At 39.8% G+C, this 27,484-nt stretch overlaps 1 protein-coding gene across 11 annotated transcripts in view; it reads left to right on the top strand.

Moving 5' to 3' along the window:
- NHSL1 (NHS like 1) overlaps window positions 1-27,484 on the top strand; it is a 187,003-nt gene that overhangs the window by 147,578 nt on the left and 11,941 nt on the right. For 8 of the 11 annotated variants that reach the window (XR_010388384.1, XM_064509049.1, XM_064509048.1 and 5 more), the window contains exons 3-5: window positions 7,317-7,444; window positions 16,306-16,495; window positions 21,423-21,554. Coding sequence is in view for 10 of the 11 variants with exons in the window: in XM_064509049.1 (XP_064365119.1) it covers window positions 7,317-7,444; window positions 16,306-16,495; window positions 21,423-21,554 (450 nt within the window). In the remaining variant the exon portion in view is untranslated. The remainder of the gene's footprint in view (window positions 1-7,316; window positions 7,445-16,305; window positions 16,496-21,422; window positions 21,555-27,484) is intronic. The other 3 variants (XM_064509051.1, XM_064509050.1, XM_026119888.2) reach the window with 1 other exon arrangement.

Here is a 27,484-nt window from a genome sequence, read left to right as displayed (position 1 = left end):
CAGCATGTTCCATCCACAGAAAGACCACCATATATTATTATCCTCAGTTCATAAATGATGGAATCATAAAAGTCCCAGAGCTGGAGCCAATAATGTTAGTTAGTTTTACTAAGCAAAAGAGAACTTTGAACTAAGGCGTCAGTTTTAAATTATAATCCCAGTCCTGACCTCAGCAAGCTCTTTATCTTCATGTTACCTCCCTGAAAGTTCCCTGTTTAACTGCACTTCTGTGTCACGTCTGGTCTGGAATTGCCTTCTTGTTGCCTGCTTCTCACTAGAGGTGAGAAACAGGCTGAGGGGCAGCCACGTTCCTCCGTGGGGCATGCTTTGGGACCTGTGCTCAGAGCATGCCTACATGCGCACCTGTGTGATCAGGCCCACACAAAATGCAATTGTGGCTATTTTATTTTAAGGTGGCAACCTTTTTGCCTAATATTTAGAGCACGGTAGTAGAAAGTTGGAGATTTGGCTGGTATTCTCATCCTCAAAAAATTTAAATTTTCAGCAACTTGAAAAATACTTTCTTAACTTTCAGGCATTTTACTTTAAGCAACTACTAGATAAAAAGTACGTCATCATCAGGAGAGGAGATGTAAAAATTCCTTTTAGGTCCTTGTGCTCTTCCTGAGACGAATGCTCTGGCGTGCTGGATCTGGTGTGCTCATTGTTATGCATCTGAAGAGGATAAGAGTTAAGCCACCTCTGTTTCTTTCTTGGCTGGCTTTTTTCTAAGGTGCCTAGCTATACCCACGTGTTGCTGACAGTGTAGGTACTCACCTGGATTCTGAATTTAGCAGCCATGTACGTGAAATTTAGATAGTATAGTGTCTGTCTGCAGATGTACAGTCCTTGCCTAACTGTAACCCTAAGTGTTTTGCTTGGGATTAGTGAGACCACAGCAGTTCTGAACCTGGAGTCCAGGTCTGTTGATCTCCAGTCCTGTCTATAACAAACCCACAAGGTCCTAGTTGTCCCAGCTCAGCAGGAAAAATAAATTCAAAATATGCATGGAGTAAATGAAAATTGGATGAGATTATTCATCAGCTTTGAGATAAAAGTTTCTTCTAAAACAAATAAGCAGTGATGATAATATTGTGATTATTAAAATTCATTGTGACCTGTAAAGTCACAAAAGTATATAAAGTAACAAAAGTGTCATTTAATCAGTTCACTTTTATGAGGAAAAACATGTAGGTTGTACCACAGTCTGTCTGATGTTTTTAGGTGTAATTAGCACAGATTTTGAAAAGTTACTGTAAGATAGTGTTTGTAGTTATGACTTACAGAAGAAGGGTTTTTGTGAGTATTTACTGAAAGGGGGTTGACTACAATATTTAAAGCTGAAAAGCAAAAAAAGACTTCCGACCTTGGGCAGTAGAGCAGTTTTCCAGTGATATGTGTAGTGAACGGATGAATGTGTTTTAATATACTAGTCAGCAGATTTATTTCTGTGGTTGACAGTTTAGCTGACTATAGCCCCAAGTAAAAAAAAAAAAAAAAAAAAAAGAAAAAAAAAGAAAAAGAAAAAAAAACCCGCTCTACAAAATACAAGTTACAACATGAAAGGCTCTGCCAAGAAGTCACCCTGAATTTAGCTGAGATAATTTTTCAGGCATGCAGATCCAGCTGTCAGCTTGTCACTTGTCCATTCTTGCTTACAGTGAGACACCAGGGAGTGGTACGAAGGCCAGCAAAGCGTGTTCTGGTCTTTCCCCTTCTCCCTTTGCACCGTGGAGTTTGTTTCTGCAACTTTAGGCAGCGCATCTGCTCCACCCTGAATACAGGGCTCATGGAAACTGCCCATCATGGGGCTGGCATTTTGATTTTGGATCTTAGCAGTTGGCTTGAGGTTTGAGGTTCTGTTTGTGGGATCCAAGGCAAACTGGATGTTTTTGAGCCATTGCATCTCTGCTTTCTGTCTTTCATTGCTTCACCCATCCAGTATTTAGTTAGGTGGCTACTTAGTTGGAACAAATCAGAACTTTTTAGGTGTCTAAAAAACCTTGATGTCAAGTTTGTAGATATGTTCATGTGGCTATCTTGTTTTATTCTCAAGATGATAGTATTTTTACTGGTTGCTAGTAACTACTCAGAAACGCACAGGAGAAGATTTCTTGTATTAAACTCTTTGTCTCATAAATGCTTGTGGGTGTCTCTTGAGTGTGTATGTATGGATGTAGACAGGTACTGAGCTTAAGGTCTGATTCTGTAATGGTCACATGAGCAATGTTTACTTCCACAAGTAATCTCATTAGCACTAATTTAGTAAGTGATGGCTGCCACTTCAGGCCTGTAGTGTGGAGGACTAGTTCAGAGGACTAGTGGATAGTGAGGTGTCAGCGAGCTGTGGCTTGGGGCTGTACCTTGCAGCAAGATCCCAGGATCCAGTCAAGGAGATTAGCACCTGGAGCCCTTCTCCTTGCTCGCAGGTAAATGGGGGGCTCTGAGGCCTGCAGTCAAAAGCATAGTTTTATGAGGAAGCGCATGAAAAATAACACTGTCTTGCACATGAAATTTACAATAAAAAGAAAAAAATATGGAAAACTTGTGAAAATCGCTCAAAATACATCTCCAACCAGTTCTACTATGTGTGGCGGGCAGAGCAATACATTTTGTTTCGTGTAAACTTTCAAGTTCCTATGACTGGTTCTAGTGGTAGGCAATTCTGCAGGTATGAAGTGTTACCAAAATAGCTTGAAGGAGAAGAAAAGACCAAACACATCCAGTCCTTTTCCTAGAAAATAGTCCTTTCAGCATTGAGAAAATGCATTGTGTACACCTGACTAGGCAGACAGCATAATGTTAATCCTGTTTTTCCACAGTAATACCATGTCAAATGAATTAGTGAGGTATCAGTGCTGTGCCTTCTGTTCACCCAGGTGATTTGTGACTTTTGCAGTATAAGAATATGGTTTCAAATTGTTTGAAAAGCAGTAAATTGCTTATGTATGCAAGACTTGCTACTGTGTGTTAACAACTCAGGTCAAATGGAATTCAGTGTGAGGTGGGAGCTGTTTCTAGTACAAGAATGAAGAGACCTCCTATATTGAGAAGTTTTTATAGTGTTTTTGTTTGGGCTGACTACATGTTACGGAGGCTGTAAGGGTTTAAAACTGAGAGGTTCAGTTATTCAGCTGGAGTCTGATCTATTGCCCTGCAGAAGGTGATAATATTGCCAATAAAAATAATAAAATTTGAAAAGCTCACTAAGCTGTACAAGTGTCTGTGGCTCACAGTTCTGGTGAGGAATTGCACTTTGTTCCATGGAGTCCTCATGCTAAAGGCACCTCTGGCGCATGTTGTGCTGATAGTACCCACAAATTCCCTGTCTTGTCTGCCTGATTGTGTGGAAGGGAGGAGAGAAGAGAGTGGTCGTTAGCTTGTGTGTTATTGGTGAGGAGTGCATCCCGGCATGCTTTTGTCTCATACCAGGATTTAGCAATCTCTGTGGTAATAACACATCAAGCAGACATATGAGTGGTTGGTTATGTGGCAGCAATCAGACATAATGGTAGTGAACACTGACAACTTTAAAGCACTTCCTCTTCTCATGCATCTCCTGCACATCATATCTACCCTGTTCTAATGACTGTGAAACTGATGGAGGAGCCTCTGAAAGGTTTTTGACCAGACTTCCCATGCACTTTCTTCATGCTTGACAGAAACCACCCTGTGAACAGCAAAACGCTACCTCAGATACTAAGTTTGGTTCTGTAGGAGGGGTTTAACTTTCCCACATAAATGGGAATAAATTAAGTTACAACATGATCTGACCACAGTAATTTTAAAGCGCTATTTACAATACAGAGGAGGCTTTGAAATTTCATGCATCTTTAGTATAGAAGGAAAGGGGTGAGAAATAATGTATGGTTTTCCCTAGTGAGAACAAAACTTGAGGCAGTGGAAGATGATGCCCAGCACCTCTGGGCCTGTGGTTGTAGCCTTGCTGGGGAGCTGGTGGGAACTGGAGGAGGCTGTGGCTGCAGCCTTCCTGCCATGGCAACACCCCGTAGCAGCTTCTGAGCAGTGCCTCTCTCCTGTATCTTCTGGGTGAATGGCCACTGGTTCTGTAAACAAAAGGGGTTCACTTGGGGCACAGAAATATTCTTGATCAGATCAGGTACACTCAAGATCATGCAACACTCGGGGCATACTTTGAGCTTACTGTGCATGTGCTATAGAGTTGATCTATCCAGGGTATCCTTGGGAATGAGTGGTGGTGTCCTTGGTATAGTTTCCTGTGTTTTGCCCTGGCAATTCTTGGGCAGAAATATGGGAAGTCTTTGTATGTTTTTCTGTATTGGCTAATGTGGGTAATGGCAGCTCTGCCGTTGGGACCAGGGCAGTGCATGTCCATTGCTCTGCTAGCATTAATGTATTGTCATGTTCTGGAAAAAAGACGATGGTAAATAACTGTAACTGTCTGCGTCCTTATCTTCCTCCTTAGCTTAAGTACAGTCATCTCTGAAATAACATACTTAACTATAAGAATTTTTTCACTAACTTAGCGTATAGTGCTCCTGTCTGGATAATGGGGTCGTGGAAATAGGAAAAGGTACTGTTCTTCTGGGAAAAAGGATCCATGCCTGGAATTTTTCCTCAAGTAAGTAGTTCTATCTTCTTCCTGGGTATTTCCACATAAATAAAAATATATCTGAAAAATACAAACCTGATTGCTTCTGGAAGATCATGTACACCTTATAATAGTGATCAGATGGGTGCGTGTACTCTTGCTAGAACAGTCTTTAAACAGAAGTTTACCACCCTCAGTCTGGCTGCTATTGTTGCTTCAGTTGTATGCAATAATTGACCTTGCGTTACACTTTTGGTCCATTGTAATGTGAAGGAAATCAGCCTCGAACCTCTGCTGATGTTTGGCCTGTGGTGCTATCTAGAGTATTTGTTTTCTGTTGTGCTGTGAAATGTGCTGTGACATTTAAAAAAAACAAACAAACAAACAAAAAAACCCAACCTTTTTCTTGGTTTGTTTCACTTGCTGATTTGTAGCAGTTCTGTTGGCTTCTCTGACAATACCACTGCAATAGCTTCTGATGTTACTTGGATCTTGAACATCTGTTTTGGGGACACGTGAAGGTCATGAGCTTGATAGACTGTCAATTTTTTATTGTCAGTCTACTTGTTGAACTTTGGAAGTGAGACCTGCAGTGTTGTGCTCCTCTAGTTTTTGGAGCTCCTTTGGGCCTCATGAAGAGCACTATTTGTCATCATCATCGTCATCATCATCTCCATAGTTAGGAGAATAAATAAGGTGAAGCTGCTCATCTTAGAGCATACATATATCTAGTTCCATAAAATCACATTGCTTTGGGGACATTCTGTGATACCTGCACATCACATGGTCAGTAGACTTTAGCCCAAGAATGAGAGGAAAAACAAGTGCATTCTTGCATACACCTTCAGCTGTCTTGTCTGTGGTAATTAGTGACTGGTTCGAAAATAAAACTTGTAGTGACTAAGTTGACAAGTTAGTGCATTAAGCTGTGCTGCAGGCTGACACAAGTCCAAGTCTTTTTACTATCCCTGAATCTTGTTCTGCTGCTGCCCACTTACCACTGTTGCTTTGTATCTCAAACTGGCAAACCAGCAGATCAGTGTGTTTACATTTGTGAGTGCTATGCACTAGAGTTGGCAGGATCCTATGCCAGATTTCAGAGCAGCGCGGGAGTTTCTGTTTGACTGAGGTCATTGGCAGTCTTTTTCTACCCCTGTTCTGAAGTGCAGCAGCTGCATGCCAGATGCCAGCAGTGAAATGCATATTAATGCATGACAAACAGGTAAACGTGGTTATGAACCCTGTGGTTTTGGGATGTGGTGATTGATACAGATCTCAAAACCCACCACCACACTTGGTCTTTGAATTGAGAGAGAATTGAAAGGTTCATGACACAGTGCCCTTTTTGACCTCATATGGAAATGTGAGATAGGCCAGGACGTGTGTCAGGATCTGATAGTCAGCCTTCTCTATCAGAGCCAAAGCTTGCATGCTTGTTGTGGATGTGCACATACAGGGGAGTCCATATCGATGAAATCATCATGCAGAGCTGTGGTTGCTGTAGGTAAGTTAACCTGTCTGCATAGAGTGCTCAGATCTTGGTCTTGGAGGCATCTAAAATAACAGAGGAAAAGTGTGCTGTAGTTGCAAGTTATAACTCTGTTTACTCATTTGACAAGTAAAAACCTCTATAAAATCTTCCCCTCAATATAAACGTTGCATATTTTCTATTTTCAGGTGTATTAAAGAGATCAAAATAAGGAGACTGACATGGTACAATTGCAGAAAATCTTTCTGCAGCAAGTGATGACAAAAGCACTTTGTGTCATGATAATGCACATATACTGTGCAGAAACTTCAGTTTTTAGATAAAAATATATTAAATACTTAATTTTCCTTTTGGCTTTCTTTGTCTTCCGATAGATTCAGATTTCTGTCTCTGGAAATATAAAGCTAACAGTTTGACTGGACAGATCAGTTTGGTTGCCACATCTTGAACATTTAATTTTTCCTTATGCTCTGGCATCTGTTATTCTTTAGCATAATCACACTGAATATCAATTAGGAGACAAGAAGACATGGCAAATTTGAATGGGGGGGGGGAAAGGAGTGCTGACTGGAATTGTGGCCATTTTGACTGGGGATGCAGGTTTGCTCTGAATTTTTCTGAGCTCTGAAAAACTCTTCAATTATATGCTGCACACGCTTGAAGGGTGACATGAGATTTTGAGCTCCCTATAATTTGCTTTCCTCTCTCCAAGATCACAATAAATAGTCTCTTCCTCAGACTGGAAGACAAGACAACTGGTCAGTGCCAAAGTTATTTAGCAGATGGTGCTTAAGTAGAGAGCAACATCATCATTTCAAGTGTAAGGCACGTAATGGATGTCTACCGGCCTGGCAAACGAGACCCCAATGTTACTAGCATGCTTGTGTCTCCAATCCTGCAAGATTCTGCCATCTGTCCAGATACTGAGCCAGACCTCACTTAAAAAATAAATAAATCAATTTCCCCCCTCTGCATAATCTTTCTGAAGCTCTTGTCATCTCCTGAGTTAAATAAGTGATGTGTATATGCACAATGTGTGAGCATATGTATGTAATTTATGAGGGAGAGGAAAATATAGAGACAAATACGGGAAATGCACCTTTGTGTTCTGTTACTTGGGACAGACAATGCTAACGCATGGTAAATATATTCAATAAAACATAATGTACTTTTGTAGGTGTATTGCACACCAATTATAAACAGTTTTGGCTCTTGTAATAAATTAATCTCCTCTTCCTCTATCTCTTTCTACAGAGTGTGACAAACTGCGGAGGGATGGCTATCGGAGCTCTCAGTATTACTCTCAGGGCCCAACCTTCTCCTCTTCCTCCAGTGCAATCTGTGGAAGTTACCAGGATGATTATGAAGAAATTGAACAAAAGGTAATGGTGGGGGGCACAGTGCTGGAAGGAATATATGCATTGTACAGTTTAATTGCCTGCAGTATTCTCATTATTCAAATAGGGTAGGATTTTTAAAAGAAAATTTTAAGGATCATAAGATCATTTTAAAGGATCTTAAGGTGATAGATAAGTGTTTGTCCTTTGAATTGAAATGCTTTTTGATCATCTGACTTCCATAGACTCTTAAAAATCCCAGTTTTACCTGAATATTTAAATTACGCTCCCATTGGCGCAATAAAGATGTAAAAGCACGGATGAGTTTGGTAACGTTGCAGAGAGAAAGCACCAATGCGGGTAGCTATTTTGAAACTGATAAATGTGTATAATAAAGTACTGGGAAGAGTTGTTAACCAGTCATCAGCGTACTCAAACAGCAATGTGTACACACTTTGAACTGCTTTCTAATATGGTTATGCAGTTTCAGTAGTAGAGGTTTTGTCCTAATGCATCACAACCACTTGGGTTAAGTGATTGCAGAATGAAAGATCGCCTCTTGATGCTGGATTTGCTTGCTGTGTTTGTTTGCTTCATGTTTATATGCCTGCAGCTCATCTCGATTTGTGGTTAGCTTAGAATCTAAAAAATAATGAAACAAAGAGAGAGAGAGAAGGAACAGTTAAATAAAAATGCTAAGAAGGTTGTGAAGACATCTTGTGGATTTTTATCAAGGTTATATACCTTTCAAGGAAAAAGCTGTTAACTGGTGTTAACATTCTGAAAAAGCAAGGGAGTTTCTGTCCTATGTTCTTACCTTTTCCTGCTGTGCCTGTGGGTTCTGAGAGGCAAACTGTCCAGCCTTGGTGCCACGTGTTAAGATACTAGTGCTGGGGTGGCCAGTAGGTTACCCTAGAGCCTGCCTGTCCAAACCTGAAATGCTGGAGCTCCTGGGATATTCAAGATAAATATTCTAGGATGCTTTGCCATAGAGCATTGCTTAGAGAGGGGTAGGGTGTCCTTCACTGTAACACCATTTAATTTTTTTTGAATAATTAATAAACTGTATTATAGCTTATATATATATATATATGTCTTTGTAGCACAGACCAAATAATTCCCTTGCTGTACAAAGTGTGCAAATCCCATGAACTCAGCTTAAAGGATACCATCATACAGCATGTTCGATTCTATCTTCAATGTCTTTTAATCGTGTAATAAAAATTGTTGTGATATGTGTGCAGACTCTCATCCAGGTTTTGATTGCATTTTATCTGTGTTTTGGCAGGGAATGTTGCAGCATCCTAGCTAGCTGCATGCAGTATGCACTGTCAGTGATGAGAGAATGTAAAGCACATTAATACCTTGGAATACATTATAATAGTAATTTGCAAAACCTTGCTGAAATCAATGGAGTCATAATTTGCATTGGGGAAAATATCAACTGATTGTTTGTTGCTATTAATATAGTATATACTTTCCACACATGCATACTTACTATCAACTTGTCCTAGCTAGTGTTATGCAGCTTGTGACCCAACTGCATATGTAAAACTAATGTGACATTTTAAAAATATAAATCCACTCTTTTTTAATCTATTTGAATGAGAGCATATTGGCATGGGTAAGGCCTCTTACAGGCTCAGAACTGTCATTCTTATCTTGGTTAAGGTTTTCATGGAGTATAATCTTAACATAAGGTGTTACAAATGATTTCTGTGTGTTCTGAAGAATTTAAATGCAACTAATTATGCCTTCTGGAAAGGATAGCCATTTCACATTAGAATAGTTTCCCGTAAATATTTTTTGCTGCAAGCATGGTTCAGAGCTATGGAGAAAGACAATTGCCAAACTGACAGTCTTCGATGTTACTGATTATCTCAGCACCTTAACCTAAACTATTATTTAGAGTTCAGAAAGATGTTAATCCATTACTAATCTACACTGTGATTCTCCCTTCATATTGTCGAATTCACTGTTTTGTGGTGTCTTTTGACTGATACCTTTTTTTAATTGGCTTTGCTTTAATGGCCTACAATTTTATTCAGTTTTAAACAAATACGTACCATAAGCAGCACTCTAAACTTGCGTTACAATCCCACTGGTAAAACGTCAAGTACTTCTAATAAGTCCTATGCCTTGAGACAGTCATTTTTCAGATGTCAGAAGAAGAGTTCTTGAGTAACAATATGGGCTCAGGTTACCAAGACCCTATAAATCAAAATGTGACAACCTTACCACTGAATGAAAGCTTTGTTGTTATCTTTGTTGTCTATTCAAAGCAAAAAAGCAAACATTTAAATTCTGAGCATGTAGTACTTAATTGTTCAAATTTGAGGATAGCAGAATAATAATGGATGAGTGAATAGCTATTTACTGTTTGCAGACTTACTTCTAAGTTGACATAATTGCCAACTTGCAGAAAAACTGTATTCTGGTGCGTGGCGATTTTGCAAAGGAAACCATCTTTCCCTACTCTTTTATTATCTACTTAAAATATATATATATTGTAGCCAGATGCTCCATTTGTCTGTTTTCTCTGAAGACATAATATGAAACCATGGCTTAGGCCACACAAATAAAAGACTTAGATCCACAAACATTCTCTTGTGTTGTAGAGGTAAGTGTCTGCCACCAGAGGATAACATTCATGCTAGAAACACATGGTTCAGCAAGATTCTTAGGGAAGGGTCTAAGAGAAGCTGAACATTTGCTGTTTGAAAGGAAAACTGCTGGGGATAAACAGACAAGTTAGCCCAACTTAACAAGCAAACAAATGAAAGTAGAAGACAGAAATTTGAAGTCTCTGAATGATAGTTCATACAGAATGAAATATATGGAACTACTTTTTTACTCTTACGTTGATTCTTGCAAGTCACATTAATGGAGCACAGACCAAATTCCACTTCAGTGTATTTCTGCTGGTTCTAATTGAGTTTGTCAGAGATTAAATTGGTTTATCTCAGTACTGTAACCAGTGTTCCTTTTCTCATCTCTTACGTACCACTATTGGTGACAGTACTTGGAAAGTTTTCCTGTCCTTCACTATGGATCTGTTTTCCTAGCGTTAAGATCTTCTTGAAATGTCACTTTGAAACTCTGGTTCCCCTTGTGTTCTGAAATGTATACCTTATGTATTTTAAATGTATTTTGTCTTTCGTGTGTTTTTTCTCATTCTGTTTTCTTTGCCTTTGTCACTCATTCTCTTTGTTTCTTTTTCTCTCACTCAACAGTCTAGTCTGTTAGACTGCATCTCTCAGTCTTGCATTAGCGCATGCTGTAACTTGGTTCCCTGGAGCATCAAGGTACCTTGCCCACAAATGGGACCATCCAGCTGTCATACCTGCAGCTTGATGTTACTTGTAGCATTAGCACATCTGCAATCTTATTATGCTCTTAGCCTTCAATCGTTACCTGCTTCTGTTTTCTGTCAAAAAGAAAAGAATCAGCCACTCAACAAAAGAATGTCATGTGTTTCATGTCCTATATTTTTTCTCATTGTTCCTTTATATACTTGATAAACTGAAATTTTTTTAATTACTTTTGTTCTATTAACATTTGCCTCTTTTGAACGCCCTCACCAGTAGAAGAGTGTGTTTTGTTATTTGGCTGCTTGATTTTTTTTCTAAACTTGCCAAGAAAAACTTTCCTAATTGGGACCAATACATCATTTCTAAAATGACAAATGCCAGCTATACAAAGTACTTGGTCCCAGGCATGTGCTATGTTATGTCTCTATTCCACCTGTGGAAGTGTTTGTATGCCAAAAAAGTCATGGCATTTATCCCCTGGTCCTATCACTTGGCTTATGAACTTTACCTTGTTACAGTCTATCAAACTTTGGGTGACAAAATGTTTACTGTGCTTATTTATGGGGGGAAAAAAGTATGCCTTTGCCACTGTACTTGGCAAAACTAAGAGCTGTCTGTTCAGTATCTGCAAGAGACTGCTTAGTATCTTAAGTGGAAACAAATGCGTTAACCTGTATTGGTTTACAGGGACTTGAAAAGGTCTGGTTCATAATTTTACTTGGTGTGTTAAGAGGGGCTAAAGGAGTTTGTTACTCGAGTTTGGAGGTGCGACTGTCCTAGAGCTGTGCCGCAAAGGCTCTAGCACAGCTGGAGGTACTTCAAGGTGGTGGTGCCCTCAGCTGGTCTCCCTACCCATCCACTGCAAATGAGTGTGTGTGCTTTTGTAATCACCAGGTGTATTTTATACTGCTTCACACTTTTTGAAAATTTACTGACTTGAAATGGCAATTCAAATGATAAAATGCCAAAGCATAAGGAAATGAATACAGAAACTCTGAACAAACAGAAGAGAGTACTGCTTTGCTCACCCCGTACTTAAACCATTCAATTACTGCAAGAATTGTGGATGGTAAAAGTCTGTGTGGGTTCAGAAAGCAACCTGATAAATTCTTGGGGGAAGAATCCATCCAATGCTGAGAGAATATGCAGGGGAAAGTGTCCACTCTATGCTTGCACTGGTTTAGTTTCATCTGTATGGTTTCTATTGGCCACCATCAGAAAGCAGATACTTCTACTAGATAGACCTTTAATCTGACACAATATGGCTTTTCTTGTTTTCAATCCCATTGCAACAGAGTAAAAGAAGAACAAAGGAATAGTACAGCAGTGCTGGTTAAGTGCTTGCTTGGTGGCTGGTAGTTTCTGCTGACAGATAAATCTCCTCTGTAATGAGACGATGAAGGCTACGAAGTGAAGGATTTACTGATACTAGAGAAGTTGCTTAGCACAACTGAAGGTCTGTGCGCAGAATTAATAGGAATATTCTACCAAAATCTGGAGGACTAGATTAGGGACCAAGTAGAGCAGGATATGACTGATTCAAGTTAAATGTAATTTAATGTAAATTTATAATGTGGCAGTGTTCTAGAACACAGTATGAACACACATACCCCTACCCGCCCACCCCAATGAAGCTGTCACATAAACTGCTGTTTAACCAAGAAAGAGGGATGCAGCAGGGTTTGGGGCTTTTAAATTTTTTTTAATTTTTTTTTTCCGTTACCATTTGATTTGGTTCCTTTGTGTTTGGAAAAAGGGCACTTCATGCCATCAAACCTAATAAAAGGCTGGAGAAGAAATAGGAAGTTGGGATACGTGAATAGGTGAAAGTACATGAATTCGACAGAGCTGGAATATGAATTCAGCAGGCAATTGAATTGCTATGGCTCCTGTTCACAACAATGCATGGATTTTTTCTTTTTTCTTTTCTTTTTTTCCTTAAGAAGTTGAAATTTAGAAATGATTGCGGTATACGGTAAGGTGAAAGGCAGCATTAGAAGTTTCAAGTTCCTTTGTTGAAAGGTAAAATTGTATGGATCGTCTTTTCAGACGGTGTAATGTATACCGCTGGCACATGGTCCTTCTCTGCCACAAGAAGATTCAGAGTAAATGGGAATTTAGGCAGGACGTGCTGTGAGATAAGCAGGGTAGAATCACTTATCAGCTGGGACCTTTCAAATAGTATGCATGTGCTGGGATAGTGAAACTATTTTCTGTCCAAGCGATCTAGTAGACTGGGAGGACAGCATGTCAGCAGGGCAATGAAGAGGCTCTGACTTACTGAATTATATAGCTTGTCTTTGTCCATGGTGTATTTATAGGCCATTTTTCTCCTGGATTCTCATTTCAATTCCCATTTGAAAGTTCATGCTTATCCCCTATATTGCATGTTCATGAAAAACTGCAAGCTCCAAGCCCATCCTTTTCATATACTGCTTTTTACTCTTCCCCTGATCCATTAAAAAGAACAAATTCTAACAAACTCTCCTCAGGAGATAAGTGCAGCATTCCAAGTAGCAAGAATGAAGTTGTTATGAATCAAATACACTTTAAAAATGGGAAAGGTACTTTCTGTTCTGTTATGGACATAGTGTTTATGATCAGATTTGCTAAGCAGATAGCAAAATCTCAAAGTCCAGTACTATTTCTAATATAACATACCTTGCTTGAAAAGACATTCCCGTTTCTACAGCAGCAGTTCATCGAATCTTTCTGCAAGCTTCTGTGTTGTAAATCTGGGAATGTTTTCTAAAAACGTGTAGATCATGTAAAGAAATGTAAAGTATGCAATACACCTGTTTTTATTGTTGTGAATTTTTCTGTTTTCCTGTTTTCAGCCTGATTAGATGTAAATAATTTCTGTATGAAGAAAGCTGCAAGATGAGCAGTTTTCTAGCTTTGTATCTGTAATGCCCTTTAAAAGTATCTTTACATCAAAAAGTCATGAAAACCATGGAAAAAATACCTTCAGACGAAGCACAAATATTTCTTCCTACACTCGAAAACACCTCTGAATTATTTTATGGAGGTACACCACTGTCCTGTGGTAGAAAATCATTTTCATTGAAAAAAGGCTTTGACCACAGCTGCGCAATTGGGTTTGCGATTGCTTTTCTTTCATTATATGTTCACTGGACTGATTAATTTCTGTCCTCCCTCCATCCTTCGCCAAATTTGTGAACTTTAAGTCTTCAAAATTATGATGGTTATTCCATATTTTTCTGGATAGGTAGGATTCCCTTGTAGTAGATGCTTCAATTTTTCTCTCTCTCTAATCTCAATATTTTAATAGATTAATTTCAAGGGGGGGGGGAGTTCTGCTTTGTTTGGGCAATTTCCTTGGAAAGGAAACGTGGCTTTGTAACCGAGTGCCTCTGTCGCTTGAGATGCTGGAGTAGCCCATGGACACTGCTGTACGGCAGCTGAGACCTCATGCTGCAGTATAGTTTGAAGGTGACGATTATTGATGCTGACAGCATCAGTCAGCTGGACCAGTGGTAGGTTACTGGAGCTTCTCCTCACCCCCCAAAAAACTGCAAAACTCGTCTTGCAATACCTCCTGTGGGGCCCAGATCCAGGTAGCAGAAAAGTGCATGGCGGGGGAGGGGTTTTTGCCCCTCAAACGCTGATTACTCCTTTAAGCACAAACGCACACATGCATGTGGTGATGCCAGTGCTGTCCTGTAGCAGCAGGGCTGCCCGCACCCATGCCGCCGTCGTGGCAAACCCTTTTGCTCGGAGCTGTTTTTAGAGCGCGCTGTGGGAAGGCAGGGCCCACAAGCTGCGTTCCCATCTGTGAAGGTATTTCTCTCCCACACTGCGTAAGTCGGTGAAGGCTTTTATAAATCTGAGTGATTCAGGAGGGGAAAGTACTTGTGTTGGTGTGCAAGGCAGGTGTATGTATATGTACACATGTATTTTGTGTATATACACACATTAACATAGAAATGTTCACATAGATTTTTAGGGAAATGGTTTCAGTGCCTTTTAAAAACAAGGTGGGTCTCACAACTGTAGAAGTAACTTGAACTGAAAGGATTTGCGGTGGCTGTTGTGGGGCTGAGCCCTCGTGTGCAGAGCAGCCCTGGCGCTGCAGGGTGCTTGTGGCCCGGCCCCCTGGGAGCAGGAGAAATGCAGGGCTGACTGAAATGCAGGAAATGTGGGGAAACTCCCAAGTTTCAAAGTACGATTGCATACTGCAGAATGGCATTACTGATAATTTAGTTGTGTGAAAGGTTTTTTTTTTCTTTTTATTATCTGAAGAGTTTTTTTTAAAAAAAACTGGAAGCTTTTTTATTGGAATTTACAATCAAAGCATAATGCAACAAATAAATGTTTATTTATTTATATAGAGCAGGAGTGCCTCATGGAAACAGGTGGAAGATGAAAATCAGAAATTACAAAGAGTGGTTGCAGCACCCTGCAGCCTCTGCACAGCTCCTCTCAAACATTTTTGTTCTTTTTCATTTTGCCTGAGGACGAGGAGGAGATCTTCCTCTAGGCTTTTCTTCCTCTCCTGCTTCTGGGTTTCCCCCTAGTACCTCGCTGGCAGAAGTATGGGAGCAGAGAAATCAGTGTCTTTTGGGTTTTGAGTTTGTGACCACCTTCTCTAAGCCCATGAGATGTTTTCCATGTGCCCTGAACCTACTTGTCCTCAGGATTTGCTGTGGGGTGATACTGTTGTATCAGTAAGAGACCATTACTGGCATCCACATACGGACCTTGTAATGAAAACAGTTTTGCTACCGTAAGGCAGATGTCTTTTTTGGCATTGTAATTTTGCCTAGTAAAAGTATTTGTGCAAACTGTTCCTGCCTCACTTTCTGGTGCAGGAAGTTTTTTTTAAAAAAAGAAACAAAAAACAAAGCACCTACCCACATTTTAAAATAAAGTGGCTTTTTGTCATGGATGTGAATCCTAGTACTTTGATAAGGAACGACTTTAAAAATGACCATTCTGTGGCTGCTAACATTGTGAACTACTTCACCCTTTAAAAACAGAGCCAAATGAACTCTCCTCTGTGGCATGAGTTTCTCCAAGACCAAAATGGTTACTCTTGCTACCTCGCTGAGCCCCACTTGACAGCTTTGCGCAGCACCTCAGTTCGTTCATTTAGTGAGCGCTCTCAAAATCTGTTTCTTCATAGCAAGCTTCTTGCAGAGGTTTTGCACATCCTCATACCAAGGACAGCTAGATTATGGCAGTGCTCAAATCTCTCAAATCGCAGGGTGCTACAAGGAGAGAGGGGAAGGGAGGCAAACAGTGCACTCCTTCAGCACTGAGGGAGTTTAACACTGCAGGCAGAATGTGTATATATAAGATTATTGTGCTTTGCTCAAGACCACTTTTCTTTTCTCTCGTTCGTCTATGCTCCTTAGACTGCTCAGGTGTATTGGATAGATACAATCCAGTTTAAAAAAAAATAGCAACAAAAAAACCCTTGTATAGGTCAGTGTGATATTTGTGGGAGAATGGGCATGTTGCAGTGGCAATGCTTTAGTACCATTGCAGTCCAGCACTGTTTTTTTGTTTTTTTTAGGGTTTTTTTTTTTTTTGGTAGTGAATTTATATTGTTGCATGTGTTTCTGTTTGTAGTGTTCCGTCTCCTCCCCAGAAGAAAAGCTCATTACCATCAAAAGGCCTAAAACGCCTGTTTCAAATGAGTTATCGGATATCAACACCCAAACCAACTGGACTAAGTCACTCCCACTGCCAACGCCAGAAGAGAAGATGCGACAACAAGCACAGGCAGTCCAAACAGATGTGGTTCCTATTAATGTGACTGGTAGGCTTGCAATCTCACTAACTTCTTAGAATGCATGTTGGGGGAGGGATAAAAGAGGATTCATCCAATTGGATAGTATTTTGACACTTGTATATTTGATCTGTGAATTTTGTATTACTAACTGCACCTTTTTTCAAAGCAGTGTTTTACGTTTAATAGTCTGTCTCTGAGCTTAATGAGGAAAAACTCACAGTTCCTTAAAATGAGCATTAGTGAGGATAGTCTATACAACATGAGCTTGAAACAGCATTTAGAAGTTTATGGAATACTAGAGGTTGGATATGCCACTGTTTTGCTGTAGGCTGCATTGAAGATATGTAAGAGAAAATCGCATTTTGTGCAATGTTAATGATTTTTAGGATTTTCTCCTAGAAGTTTTATGTAAGGAAGGTTATCAAAGACTTCTGTATTCAAAAAAAAAAAAAAAAAAAGTGTTCCAAAATTGGAGAAGAAGAATTCTAGGGTCTTATTTTATCAATTTTAAGAGGTTTAGGTGACAAGGAAAGTAGGGAAAGGACAGAAAAAGTTAATGAGGCTGGGTCCTCAAGCAAGTCTCTTGATAGGTCACTTAACTTGCATGAAAATAGTCCACATTTTATTGGTGTAAGTTGTATATTGACTTTCCATTTTCAAAATAGTCTTTGGTTTCACAGTTGTAGGACTCCCACTCAACTCTATAGAGGTTAAATCATGTGAAAAGACTAATGCTGAATAGATTTCCTGATGTATGTAAATAGAATTTCTATGAAAGATTGAATTATCACTTCCATTTAATAATCCCTCTTTCTCTGCACAGTATCGAGATTCTCTATTATTAGTTAATTCAAATAACTGACTGTGTTTCTGCCAAAACCAGGATGATATTCAATATCCAATTTATTTCAAAAGCCATATGGCTCTCTTTGGCTCCATGCTCACTCTTCTAATCTATTCAATAGCTTGTGATGTTTGGTTTTGTTCTGAAAGTAAATTAGGTGGTCCCTTTTCCTATGTGACTACTAATAATTTTTCAGGTGTATTTTTATAAACTAGCTTTTGTAAGGGGAGGAGCAGTATTTCTTTTGCTGAAGATTTCTTCTGGTAAGGTTTTAAGATATATTGTAATTTTAAGGCCAGTGACAACCATCAGAGAGCTCTGAGCAATCAACAAAAAAGATTACTTAAATAAACAGCAGAAAATATTTGAAATTAACAGCATGAAAACAACAGAAAACTACCAACAGTCCACCTCTGGAAAATAATTAGCAGGAAAAAAACAAATGCAATGCTGAAATACTACTAGGCCAGTTGGCATTATGTAGTGAGTGTGGGATACAGGTGCAGAAGGCAGAGTTATGGGGACAAGGGATTGGATTAGCTGACATAATCAATAAACCTGAGCATGGCTTAGATATTGTGACAGCAGGAACATGCTATACTTACAGAATGAGTAATCTGTGGTTCGATTTAATGACCCTGTGTACTGAAAATATAAAGGGGAAGTAAACAGATGGAAAGAAAAATAGGGTAAAAGAGATCAAATAACAGTCATAGTTTTAATTCAATGTCACTGGAAATGTTTAATGGATTTGGATAAACTACAATTGGAATTTCAATCAGATTAATCCAACTGGTATAGCAAACCTTGTGCCCCTTAAATTGTTCGTTTTGCGCTCTCCTACTCAGCAATTGTGGTTTAAAAAAAAAAAAAAAGACCCTGCACATGTGTATTATTGTTCACCTTCCTAGAATTTGGTGTTTAGCATTTTCTGCCTATAAAAATGGCAGTAGGAAGGTATGAAAAGCAGGACAGTAAAGGATGATTATTCCTGCACTATGGGAGCTGGTCTCTGGGAACCACATAGTTTCCTTTCCCTGAAATAGTTATATTGCTGCTTTGAAACAAGACAAGCAAAAATAACAGACTGGGCCACCAAAAAAAAAAAAAGAAAAAAGGACTTCTGTCCTTGTTCCCCTTTAAAAAGTCACAATCTGCTCCCCTCCTCTGCCCTCCCACACTCAGTAATTTTATTTTGTGAGGTCCCTTATGTCACTACATGAGGTAGGAACAAAACGACCAAAAATTCTGTGCCGTTTCTTAAATGTGCTGTGGAACGAACCATAGCTCTATTTTTGTTTTGATTTGGCTTTTTCCTTTGCTTGCTCTTTTTCTCACTGGCCCAGAAGAAAGGTCAAAAAACTTCCATTTATTACTCCTGGCATGAAATAAAGCATTACCCTCAGAGGAGGATGCTGGAAATTGACAGCCTTTTCAACAGTGCATTAATAATGATTATGCTCCATGGCCCCTCACGTGGCTGTGCAACAAATGTTCCCCTAGTTGGGCTTGCAGGGCTCTTCGGTGAACAGATTGCAACTAATATAGCTATAGTAAAAATCTGTTGGCTAGCCTCGAGGTGCAGGGGCATTGCATTAGGCTGACAAGCTGCTGACTAGACATCCAGATTTGGAAGCAGTTTCTGTCTTTGGGATTGGCTAGGCTAAGCTTATTCCGGAACGGATTGGGGCTGAATTTTTAGTGGTGGCCAGTCTCTGCTTTCTCGTATCCTGTGGGTTAAAGGATGTATGTTAAAATGGTGTCTGCTCTAGTGGGTTTTCTGGAACTAACTTTCTTCACAGATGGAGGAAGCTGGTCTGGTGATGGTGGAGGTGATCAGCGCCAGGCTGGAATCTGCAAAACATTTAAGCATTTGCTTGAGTCCTCCTGGACTGACTTTAGTGAGGTTTAAGCACGTACTTAAGTATTTTGGTGAATCCAAGAAAACTGAGTAAACTGTGTGAGGAAAAACTGAATGAACTGCATGAGGAATGCTTAGATGATTTGTTACAAACCTGTGAAGGAAGGAGAAAAGTATCTTTAAACCTGCAAAATATATTTAATAGTAACATCAATTAAAAAAATATGACAGTGAAGAAAAGAGACTGAAACACTGATTTTGCTTATTGACTTAGAATTTATTAAAGCTGCTGTTTTGAAATTCTCTGACTTTGCACAATGGCTTTCAAAAAGCTGTATGTCAAAAGGTCTTAGGTAGTACAGGGCAAGAAGTTACTGTGGATCAGCTGACACATAGTAGCTTTTTTCCATGGTCACCCTGTTTGTGTGTCTGAGATCTTATGTAAAGGACTCTCCTTGCTTGCACCCTCTCTTTGCCATTTACATATTACTTTATTCTAGGGCATTCAAAACTGTATTCAGTTTCCTTGCAACTCATAGTCTCAGGCATAATTGTTGGTCTTTGAATGGGTAAAGATACATTCAGAGATGGAAAGATTTCTCTCTTGAATTCTTTGCTGCATTTGTTATAATGAGGCTAGAATTATGATCTGCTCCGTGCATGGCAGGATTATCTAAGAGTCCTGACCCTGACCCCATAAGGGTCCTAACATCCTAATAGCAGTAATGCCCCAGGCAGTGGATATTCTGTCTCAATGTTTTAGGGCTTCTATTAAGCCCATGGGATTCATATCTCTAAATTTGATAGATCTCATGGGATTCCTCCTCCCTTAACCTGGCCTCACTTCAATTAATTAAAAACTCAGATGAACATGACACTTATTTGTAGTTGCAAGGATTTTGTTTAGCAAGAATGTTGTTCATGGGAACACAAGACTCCATTAAAACAGAGTCAGAGTCTTTATATTTGCTATATGGTGAATGAAACGGCTACATTTTTTGCTTGTATTTTCCCAAGAAGTCCACATGCTATACTTTAATATATGAGTGTATCTTTAACTGTTGTAGAGATAATGAGGTTTTCTATGCTGTCTGCATGACACACATCATACTGATGTGTGGTCAGCCAGGGATAGTATTTATGACAGATATCCTAGTTACTGTGCACATGCATTAATCACTTTTCAGAGGTAAATAATTTGGTCATTAATTTTCAAAAAAGTGTATAAGACAAAATGTGTATCAAGTTTTTTCTGCATTTCAGCTTTAAATAGCTTATCTTACACTAAAATTAGGGCTGTTAAAATGCTTCAGCTTTTAAAAAGGGAACTTTAAATGTGAGATTTGCAGTTTTCAAGATTTCTAGAAGGGATGGAGACTTAACTTGACGGACAATCTATAGGGCAAGTTTTATCTTGCTGCTAGTGAAAAGGCCAAATTATAAACTTCTAAACAAAAGTGAATTTCCAAAGAAAAGCTGCTCAGCCTTAATGGTAGTGGTGCTTCTGGGTCCCATTAAGATACAGCACATGGTCACTATAAGGCTTTGTCTGGCAATGTGCGCTTATACACGCATTATTTTTTCAGCTCTTGGCATTGCATATGCGTTTTATCACTTAAAAAGGTTTCTGTTTTAAACAGCTTCCACTCTGACTGGAATATTTGTGAGATCATGAGATCAATTTGATCTCTGCATGCTCTATAATAATTATTTGTATTCATGTTAAAAAATCGCCACCAGAATATGGTATACTTGACAGGTTCAGAGCAATATGCAGTTAAAAAGGAAGCGCGATTTAATGATGGAGCTGCACACAGAACTTGTAACAGCTCTTGCCAATAGCAATGGCTGTTCCTGTATAAACCGTTGTGATCTTGCATTTTCATGAGCAGATTTGCTTTTTCTGAAGCTCATTACTTAAAAAAAAAAAAACACAACACAAAGCACCAAATTCAATCAAGGATTCTGTTCACTTCTTTGGAATTACAGCTGCATACATTGGGATCTGAACTGGGAAGTCAAAATTCCTTTTAAAACCTGCAGTTCTCTGTAATGCGTTAGCGTGTCTAAAGCCTTACTGCGATGATATGCTGTATCTTTTCCTTCAGTGTAAACCTTCATTGTAGGACCAAGCTAACATCATTTATTAATGCCTTTTTTTCATTTCTACAACAAAACTAGTGGAAGAAAGTGCATGATGTCAGCGTGCTTGGAAGTAATGTTGCTTTGCTTGTTCTACCGTGTATTAGGGGAGAATTTCGACCGCCAAGCCAGCATTCGGCGGTCTCTAATTTACACAGACACGGTGGTAAGACGGCCGAAGAAAGTCAAAAGGAGAAAGACTATTACAGGAATCCCTGACAACATACAAAAGGAGCTAGGTATGGCTCATCAGAACTGTATTCCATCCACTGTTCATTGTCACTGCTTATCATTACCCGACTAATAACATTACCAGTGCTCATGAAACCGATACAGTCTGATAGCCTATTACAGTTCCAAATACATGCGTGCCTCCTTGCCACCTTGTGCATCCGGAAACAAGGGCTTTTTATCTGTTGAATTCCATCTGTTGAAGGGGATGTGATATTTGGAAAGTGGTGTGCCAGTGCAATGGAAATGTGCAGGGACGTGAAGTTTGTGGACCTAATGCCTATCTGGAGATATGAGCTGCTCCCCCAAAATGTAAAGTAAAACTGAAAAGGGCAGGCATTTCAGCTTGTAATGAATTCTTGGTGGAGTAAACCAATTCATTGGTGCCTTCTTGAGTCTGCTGTGACCTGCACTGACAGTGAAGTACCTATAGAGCTACCTACTTCTTCCAGTTCAGTTTAGACCTAATTGGCAGCCCCTTAAGTATCAACATTATTTAATTGGAAGTAATTTACATGTGTTTATTAATTATTTCATACATTCCAAAGAAAAAATGCCTAGTTGGTTAAAATTATACTACCTAGGTCGGTCATCTTGTCCCAGTTAGTAAGGTACACGATGTTTGAACATGAGGTAACAGTCTGAATTTTGGCAGACCTTTCAAACACTGTTTGCAGAGCTCTTTGATTTAAATCTGGTGTTTAAAATCTTTATTTAAAAGAACGATGTTTCGTTTTTTTCCCAAATCATGATTTTACAGGTAAAATGATGCCCGTCCCTCCCTCCCTCTCACTTCCCTTTCTCTATTTTGTAGTAGAGAAAGAGTGTCCTTAAAGTAATTTGGTAGGACATAATTTTAGGTGCTTTACGTGTGGAATCATCCCATATACTGACTCTTTCACTAAGTTTTACTCCCTTGCATTATACATCTATTTCTTTTTCTTTCCTCTCTGTGCTGAGCACATTTCATCTTTCACTGTTTGAAGGTTTTTCTTGGCTCCTATTTTACATTGCAGAAATTTCAGGGCTGAAGTATCTCGTTGTAGGAGCTCTCTCTGGACAGTTCACGAGTCCACAATAGGCAGGCATGTAGTGCTTTAGCCATTTGCCCTATGCTGGAAGTTGTCAGCATAACTTCATATTGCTGCTGTGGTGGTATATCATCAAGAGAACAAACTGTGCCAGGGAAATTCTCTGATGGCAATCTCCATCCTGTTAGCGTATTGCTTTCCACTAAAAACACTAAAAATGAAAATCACTGAAATCAAAATGTTTGAAAAGAGAACAGTTATTGGTGTTTTCGTCTTACAGATGGGGAAACTAGGCATGCTGCAGTGAAGTGACTTAGCCGGAGTCACCCACCAGGCCGCTGGCAAGGCTAGCAATCATTTACATATCTCCTCCATCCTTGTTCATCCTTGTGCTTTCTCTGCCTTTTCTCCCCTGTCTCTCCCCAAATATTTCCATAGCTGTCCATTCCCTATTTGCTTACACTGTCCCAAAACAAACAGCTGGTTGTTTTTAAACATTCCACAGTTCATTTGATCGAAACGAGGATCTGGACTAAACTCCATATCAAGCAATTGCATCGTGCCTATTGACATTTTCCTTGCAGTTTCAGCTGAATAAATCTCTTTGTTTCTCCCCTGAAGCATTGCTGTGAATAGCTGTAATATTTACAAAAAGATTAAAATCCCTTGGTACACCAAAGTTGCTGTGCACAGGCTAAATAATCAACTCACAGAGCAGATTCTTGTTACCTCTTGTTTGTTCTTCAGAAGGAAGCAGAAACTTGAGAGAACCTCAAAGCTTCAACCAAGCTTGAACTATTTTCATTTCTTGCTAGAGAATTTGGAAGAGACTCTGCTGGGCCAGGCTGCTGGGGTTCTCCCTGGCTGCTTTGGTTCCTTTGGAACAATAAAGGCCAAACAGAAGAGAAATTGTATGCCATTTGCTGGCATCAGATCAGCGGTTGTGACACCTGCTTAGATTTTAGCCAAATATACTAAAAGGTACATTAGCTGTACCCATGAGGCATGTGCTGAAAGTGTCTTTAAACATTCCTACTTTTGAGCCTTGCAATACTGCTGTGTTTTCACAGGTGTGTTCCAATGATGAACCAGTCTATGCGTAGCCTGGAAACTTCAGCATAAAAAATGCTGCATAAATAAAATGCAAATGTGAGAGATGGGATTCTGAGCCAGCTCAAGAGCCCTACATCCCTAACAGCTTAGAGATGTCAGTTACTTTCTGGATGTCATTTTCTAACAGCAGAAGCATCAGTGCTATTTTAGCAAACGATAGCAAAATAAGAGGAAAAGGTGAAGCATGCTTTCTCTGCCAAACATAACAAATCAAAAAGTATTTTTGCATATCTCTGAATTACCTTCATTGTCTCACAGAACCTAAATGTTATTATATTTTTATTGGAGTCAGTGTTGGAACAAAACTTTAGAAGGACAAGAGAAGTTACACTTTGAGATGTTTCCATGTAAATTTTTTACTGTTTCAGTTTCTCTGCTCTGTGCTGTCATTTTCTCCATCACCTGTAGTTCTCTTCTTCAGATGAGACCTTTTATGCAAACCAGGATCTTCCCGTTGGGCAAGAAAATGGTTCCCTTGCATTTAGTACAGTTGAGCAGGTATCTGGGAAAACCTGTTGCTGGCCTTGCTCATTTCTCAGCTCTTTAATCTTCAGCTTCCTTCCCATGCTCAAACTCCCTTGACGGGAGTGAAGGCAGCAAAATGCTTTCGTGTTTTTATGTTGCCCTCTCTGTGTTGGTGTTCTAGGATCTGGCTTAGACTAACTTTCCTTCCTTTCACAAAGCTACCAACTTGTCTGGTTTCAAGTGTTTCTGCAGAGGCCTGTACCAGTGCAGTTCCAGCTACTGACAAATGGCGTCTGGTCTCCTGGGCTCCCTGCCTTGCAGGAGGAGCAGGTCTGAGACCTTGGTGCCAGTTCCGCTGTAGGTGGTGCAGTTCATCTTCCAAGTATAAGTATGCCTCAATAAAGCAGGGAAGAGGAAATCAAGTTTTGTGCCTTTTGGTTTCTTCTGCAAGGGTTTTTGCTTCTTTTTAACCTAACAGAAAGTCTTTGGCCCCTTTTGGTGTTCAAAAAAGAAAAGAAAAGAAAGAGCCTTCTAAGGTATGGATGTACTCTTCTTGAGTGATTTCATCACTTTTTTTGCCCTAAGGTCCAGTGCAGGGTCCTTAACCACTCTCAGTGATTTTTTCTTTTTCCCCATCTGTGTTTTTTACAAAAGGATTCAGAGGGTCAGAATGACCTCATATGCTTTTCTTCAGTTTCTTTCCCTACCTCCCATTTTCGGTAGCTCACAATAGGTCATCACCTGTAGGACCTCCTGTCAGTCATCAGCACGGATGTGACTGACACCTGAACAGTCACTCCAATATCTGCTTTTTTGTGGCACAGCTAAGACTTCCTGTTGGTACCAGCCAGTGTTGCTGGGGACTGGAAGCTTCTCCTTTGAAACTAGTCAGATGAAACCATTCCATTGCACTTCCTCAGCAAAATGTGAGCATTTATGTCTTTGAGGTTATTGATCTTGGGGAATGCAGCTTTAGATTCCTGTTAATTGATACTTCTTTTGCAGTTACTCCGTTAGGCACTAGCAGTCATTCAAGCTATAGGTCTCACAGTCAAGAGCCCCAGAAATCTCAGCATTCTGTAGATATACCTATAGGTTCCACACAAATACCCAGCTGCTCAAGCCAAGTAATTTTGCATCCTGGTAGTTTTTTGCCCCTTTGAGAGATTACAGATGCTTCATGGAGCACAGTTACAATTCCTAAAATTGGCATGAGCCTGTTGTCTGGTCTGTATCTTGTTGTGTATCCATTAAAAATCAGTTGATATGTAAGTACTAGGTTAGAAGAGGCAGAGAATCTCTGGTCCTTTCTGTAATGTTATGGAAGTCGGTGCCTGCATAGAGACTTGGCCAGACCACCAGGCTTGGAGGAGGATTGGTACAAAAGGACGTGAAAGGAACAGATCTTAGGAATGTGTCCGTGACACAAGGGAGAAGTGCTTATAATAGAAATGATTAGTCAGAAAGAGGAAGTTTGGGAGGAGAGATTGTTCCTGTGTACTAGTCAAAACAAGCATGTTCTTTGTGATATCAGCACGTACACACTTTTTATCCTCTCAAATTCTCATTTTTTTTTACCCTCCTTTTAATGCACAGGACCCCCTTCTACTGATTCTCTGCAGCAAACTGCTGGTGCCACCAGATCAGCCAGAGCCATAAGGTGACAGGGAGTTTTTCAGCAGCTGGCACCAGCCCTAGGGATTAGCTGTAGACGCCTGCTTTGTTCCATCAAATTTGCACAGTCAGTCTCAGTCCCTGTAATATCTAGTGAGCAACATCAATAATCGCAGAAGCAAGGGAAAACTCATGTAACCTGTACAAGCCTATCTCGGGTCCAGCACCTGGAGCTAAGGCATGTGTTTGAACCTCTTCTCTGTGCTCCCATGCAAGAGATGTTTAATATATTGCATATTTCCCTTGTTCCAGATACTGGCTGTTCTCTATTTGCTGCTGGAGTCTACACTGAACATGTGCATTAGGGGAGAGTGTTTGCCCTAACTAAGAGGTCAAATTACTTTTGCCTAATTATTTCATCATTTTCAGCATAGCAAGAAGGGGGGTAGTAAAGGAGAGAGGAGCCTAGATACAGGTCTCTTGTGGCAGGCACAGTGCTAACTCCAGGGCTAATGGACACAGGATAATATAAAAGCTGCAGGCAAGATGATTTTCAGCCATATTTATCACCAAAGTACAACCACTTCTGACTTTATAATGCTGAGCATGTGTAACCCAATTTCCATTTCTGAAATAATTTTTTTTGCTCCTGTCTATTCAGACATTGTCCCCGCAACCAGATGGACTTTTTGGATGGTATCCTATAAAAGGTCTGATTAAATTCCAGAATTTCACTGTTGAAGCAGACTTTTTAAAAATTCTGACTGTTATTTAATTGGAGGTTTTCTAATAGGCTTAGCGTTTTCAATTTAATGTTTAAATCATGGTTTGAGCACTCCCTTAAAAATTGTATTGTTCATGTTCCAGCTGCAGTACCAGCAAAAGCAGATTGATTTTAACAGTTTTTAGCATCTGGAAACCACAAACAAAATACTCTTTCCTATTTTACTCTGAATTGTACCAAAATCCTAAAACCCTCAAGATAGTACATGAATCCTCAGTGTTCTTGTTTGGTTTTTTTAACCAGTTTTCCTACAGATTTCTGTTTTTCCTCTACAGGAAACAGAACTGTTAAAAGAGCAGCAATTGTTGTATTGTAAAGAGCAAGGAAATCCTCACAGCTTTTGAGAGGGTATGCATATATATGAAGCCAAAACCCAAGCCAAAGTAATTTCAGAATATGCTGTATTTCTACAAAAATTATGTTAAACCTCAACATTTGTTCTTAAAATAGCAGCAGCAACAACGATGAGAAGACTCTTTGCTGAGCATGTTCCATATAATGCCTGAAGGATCTAGCCCTATAGTTTATGTTTCTGAGATTGGGCCTTCCTGCCTCCTCTGAGCCCTGTGTTTATTTGGGCTCTGAACCAGTCTAACTACAAGAGGCCTCATGCTGGCGCAGAGGTCTGCCCTGATGGGCTTCACTGCACTATCAAGGTCTTCAAGTTTTCGTGCTGTTGAGTCAATTTATGCAGTTCCTGTGCGTACGTTAGGCTGGACCCAAAGTTATGTCTATTCTGGTAAGAAACATAGGGCTAGGGCTCAGACTTGGCAGCATCCTGCAGTCATCCATGCTGCCTTTTTGCTAGTGGGCTTCTCCAGTGTGGCGTTGGCCTGCGCCAGCCAGCAGGCTCCCGGACAAGGCCTGGACAGGGGGTGAAGGGATGGTGCAGGAACTGCTCCCACCTGGCGTTTTGGGCACAGTCATCCTT

This window comes from Dromaius novaehollandiae, chromosome 3 (assembly GCF_036370855.1).
Source record: "Dromaius novaehollandiae isolate bDroNov1 chromosome 3, bDroNov1.hap1, whole genome shotgun sequence".
Taxonomy (NCBI): domain Eukaryota; kingdom Metazoa; phylum Chordata; class Aves; order Casuariiformes; family Dromaiidae; genus Dromaius; species Dromaius novaehollandiae.
This window is presented reverse-complemented; position numbering and strand designations above follow the sequence as displayed.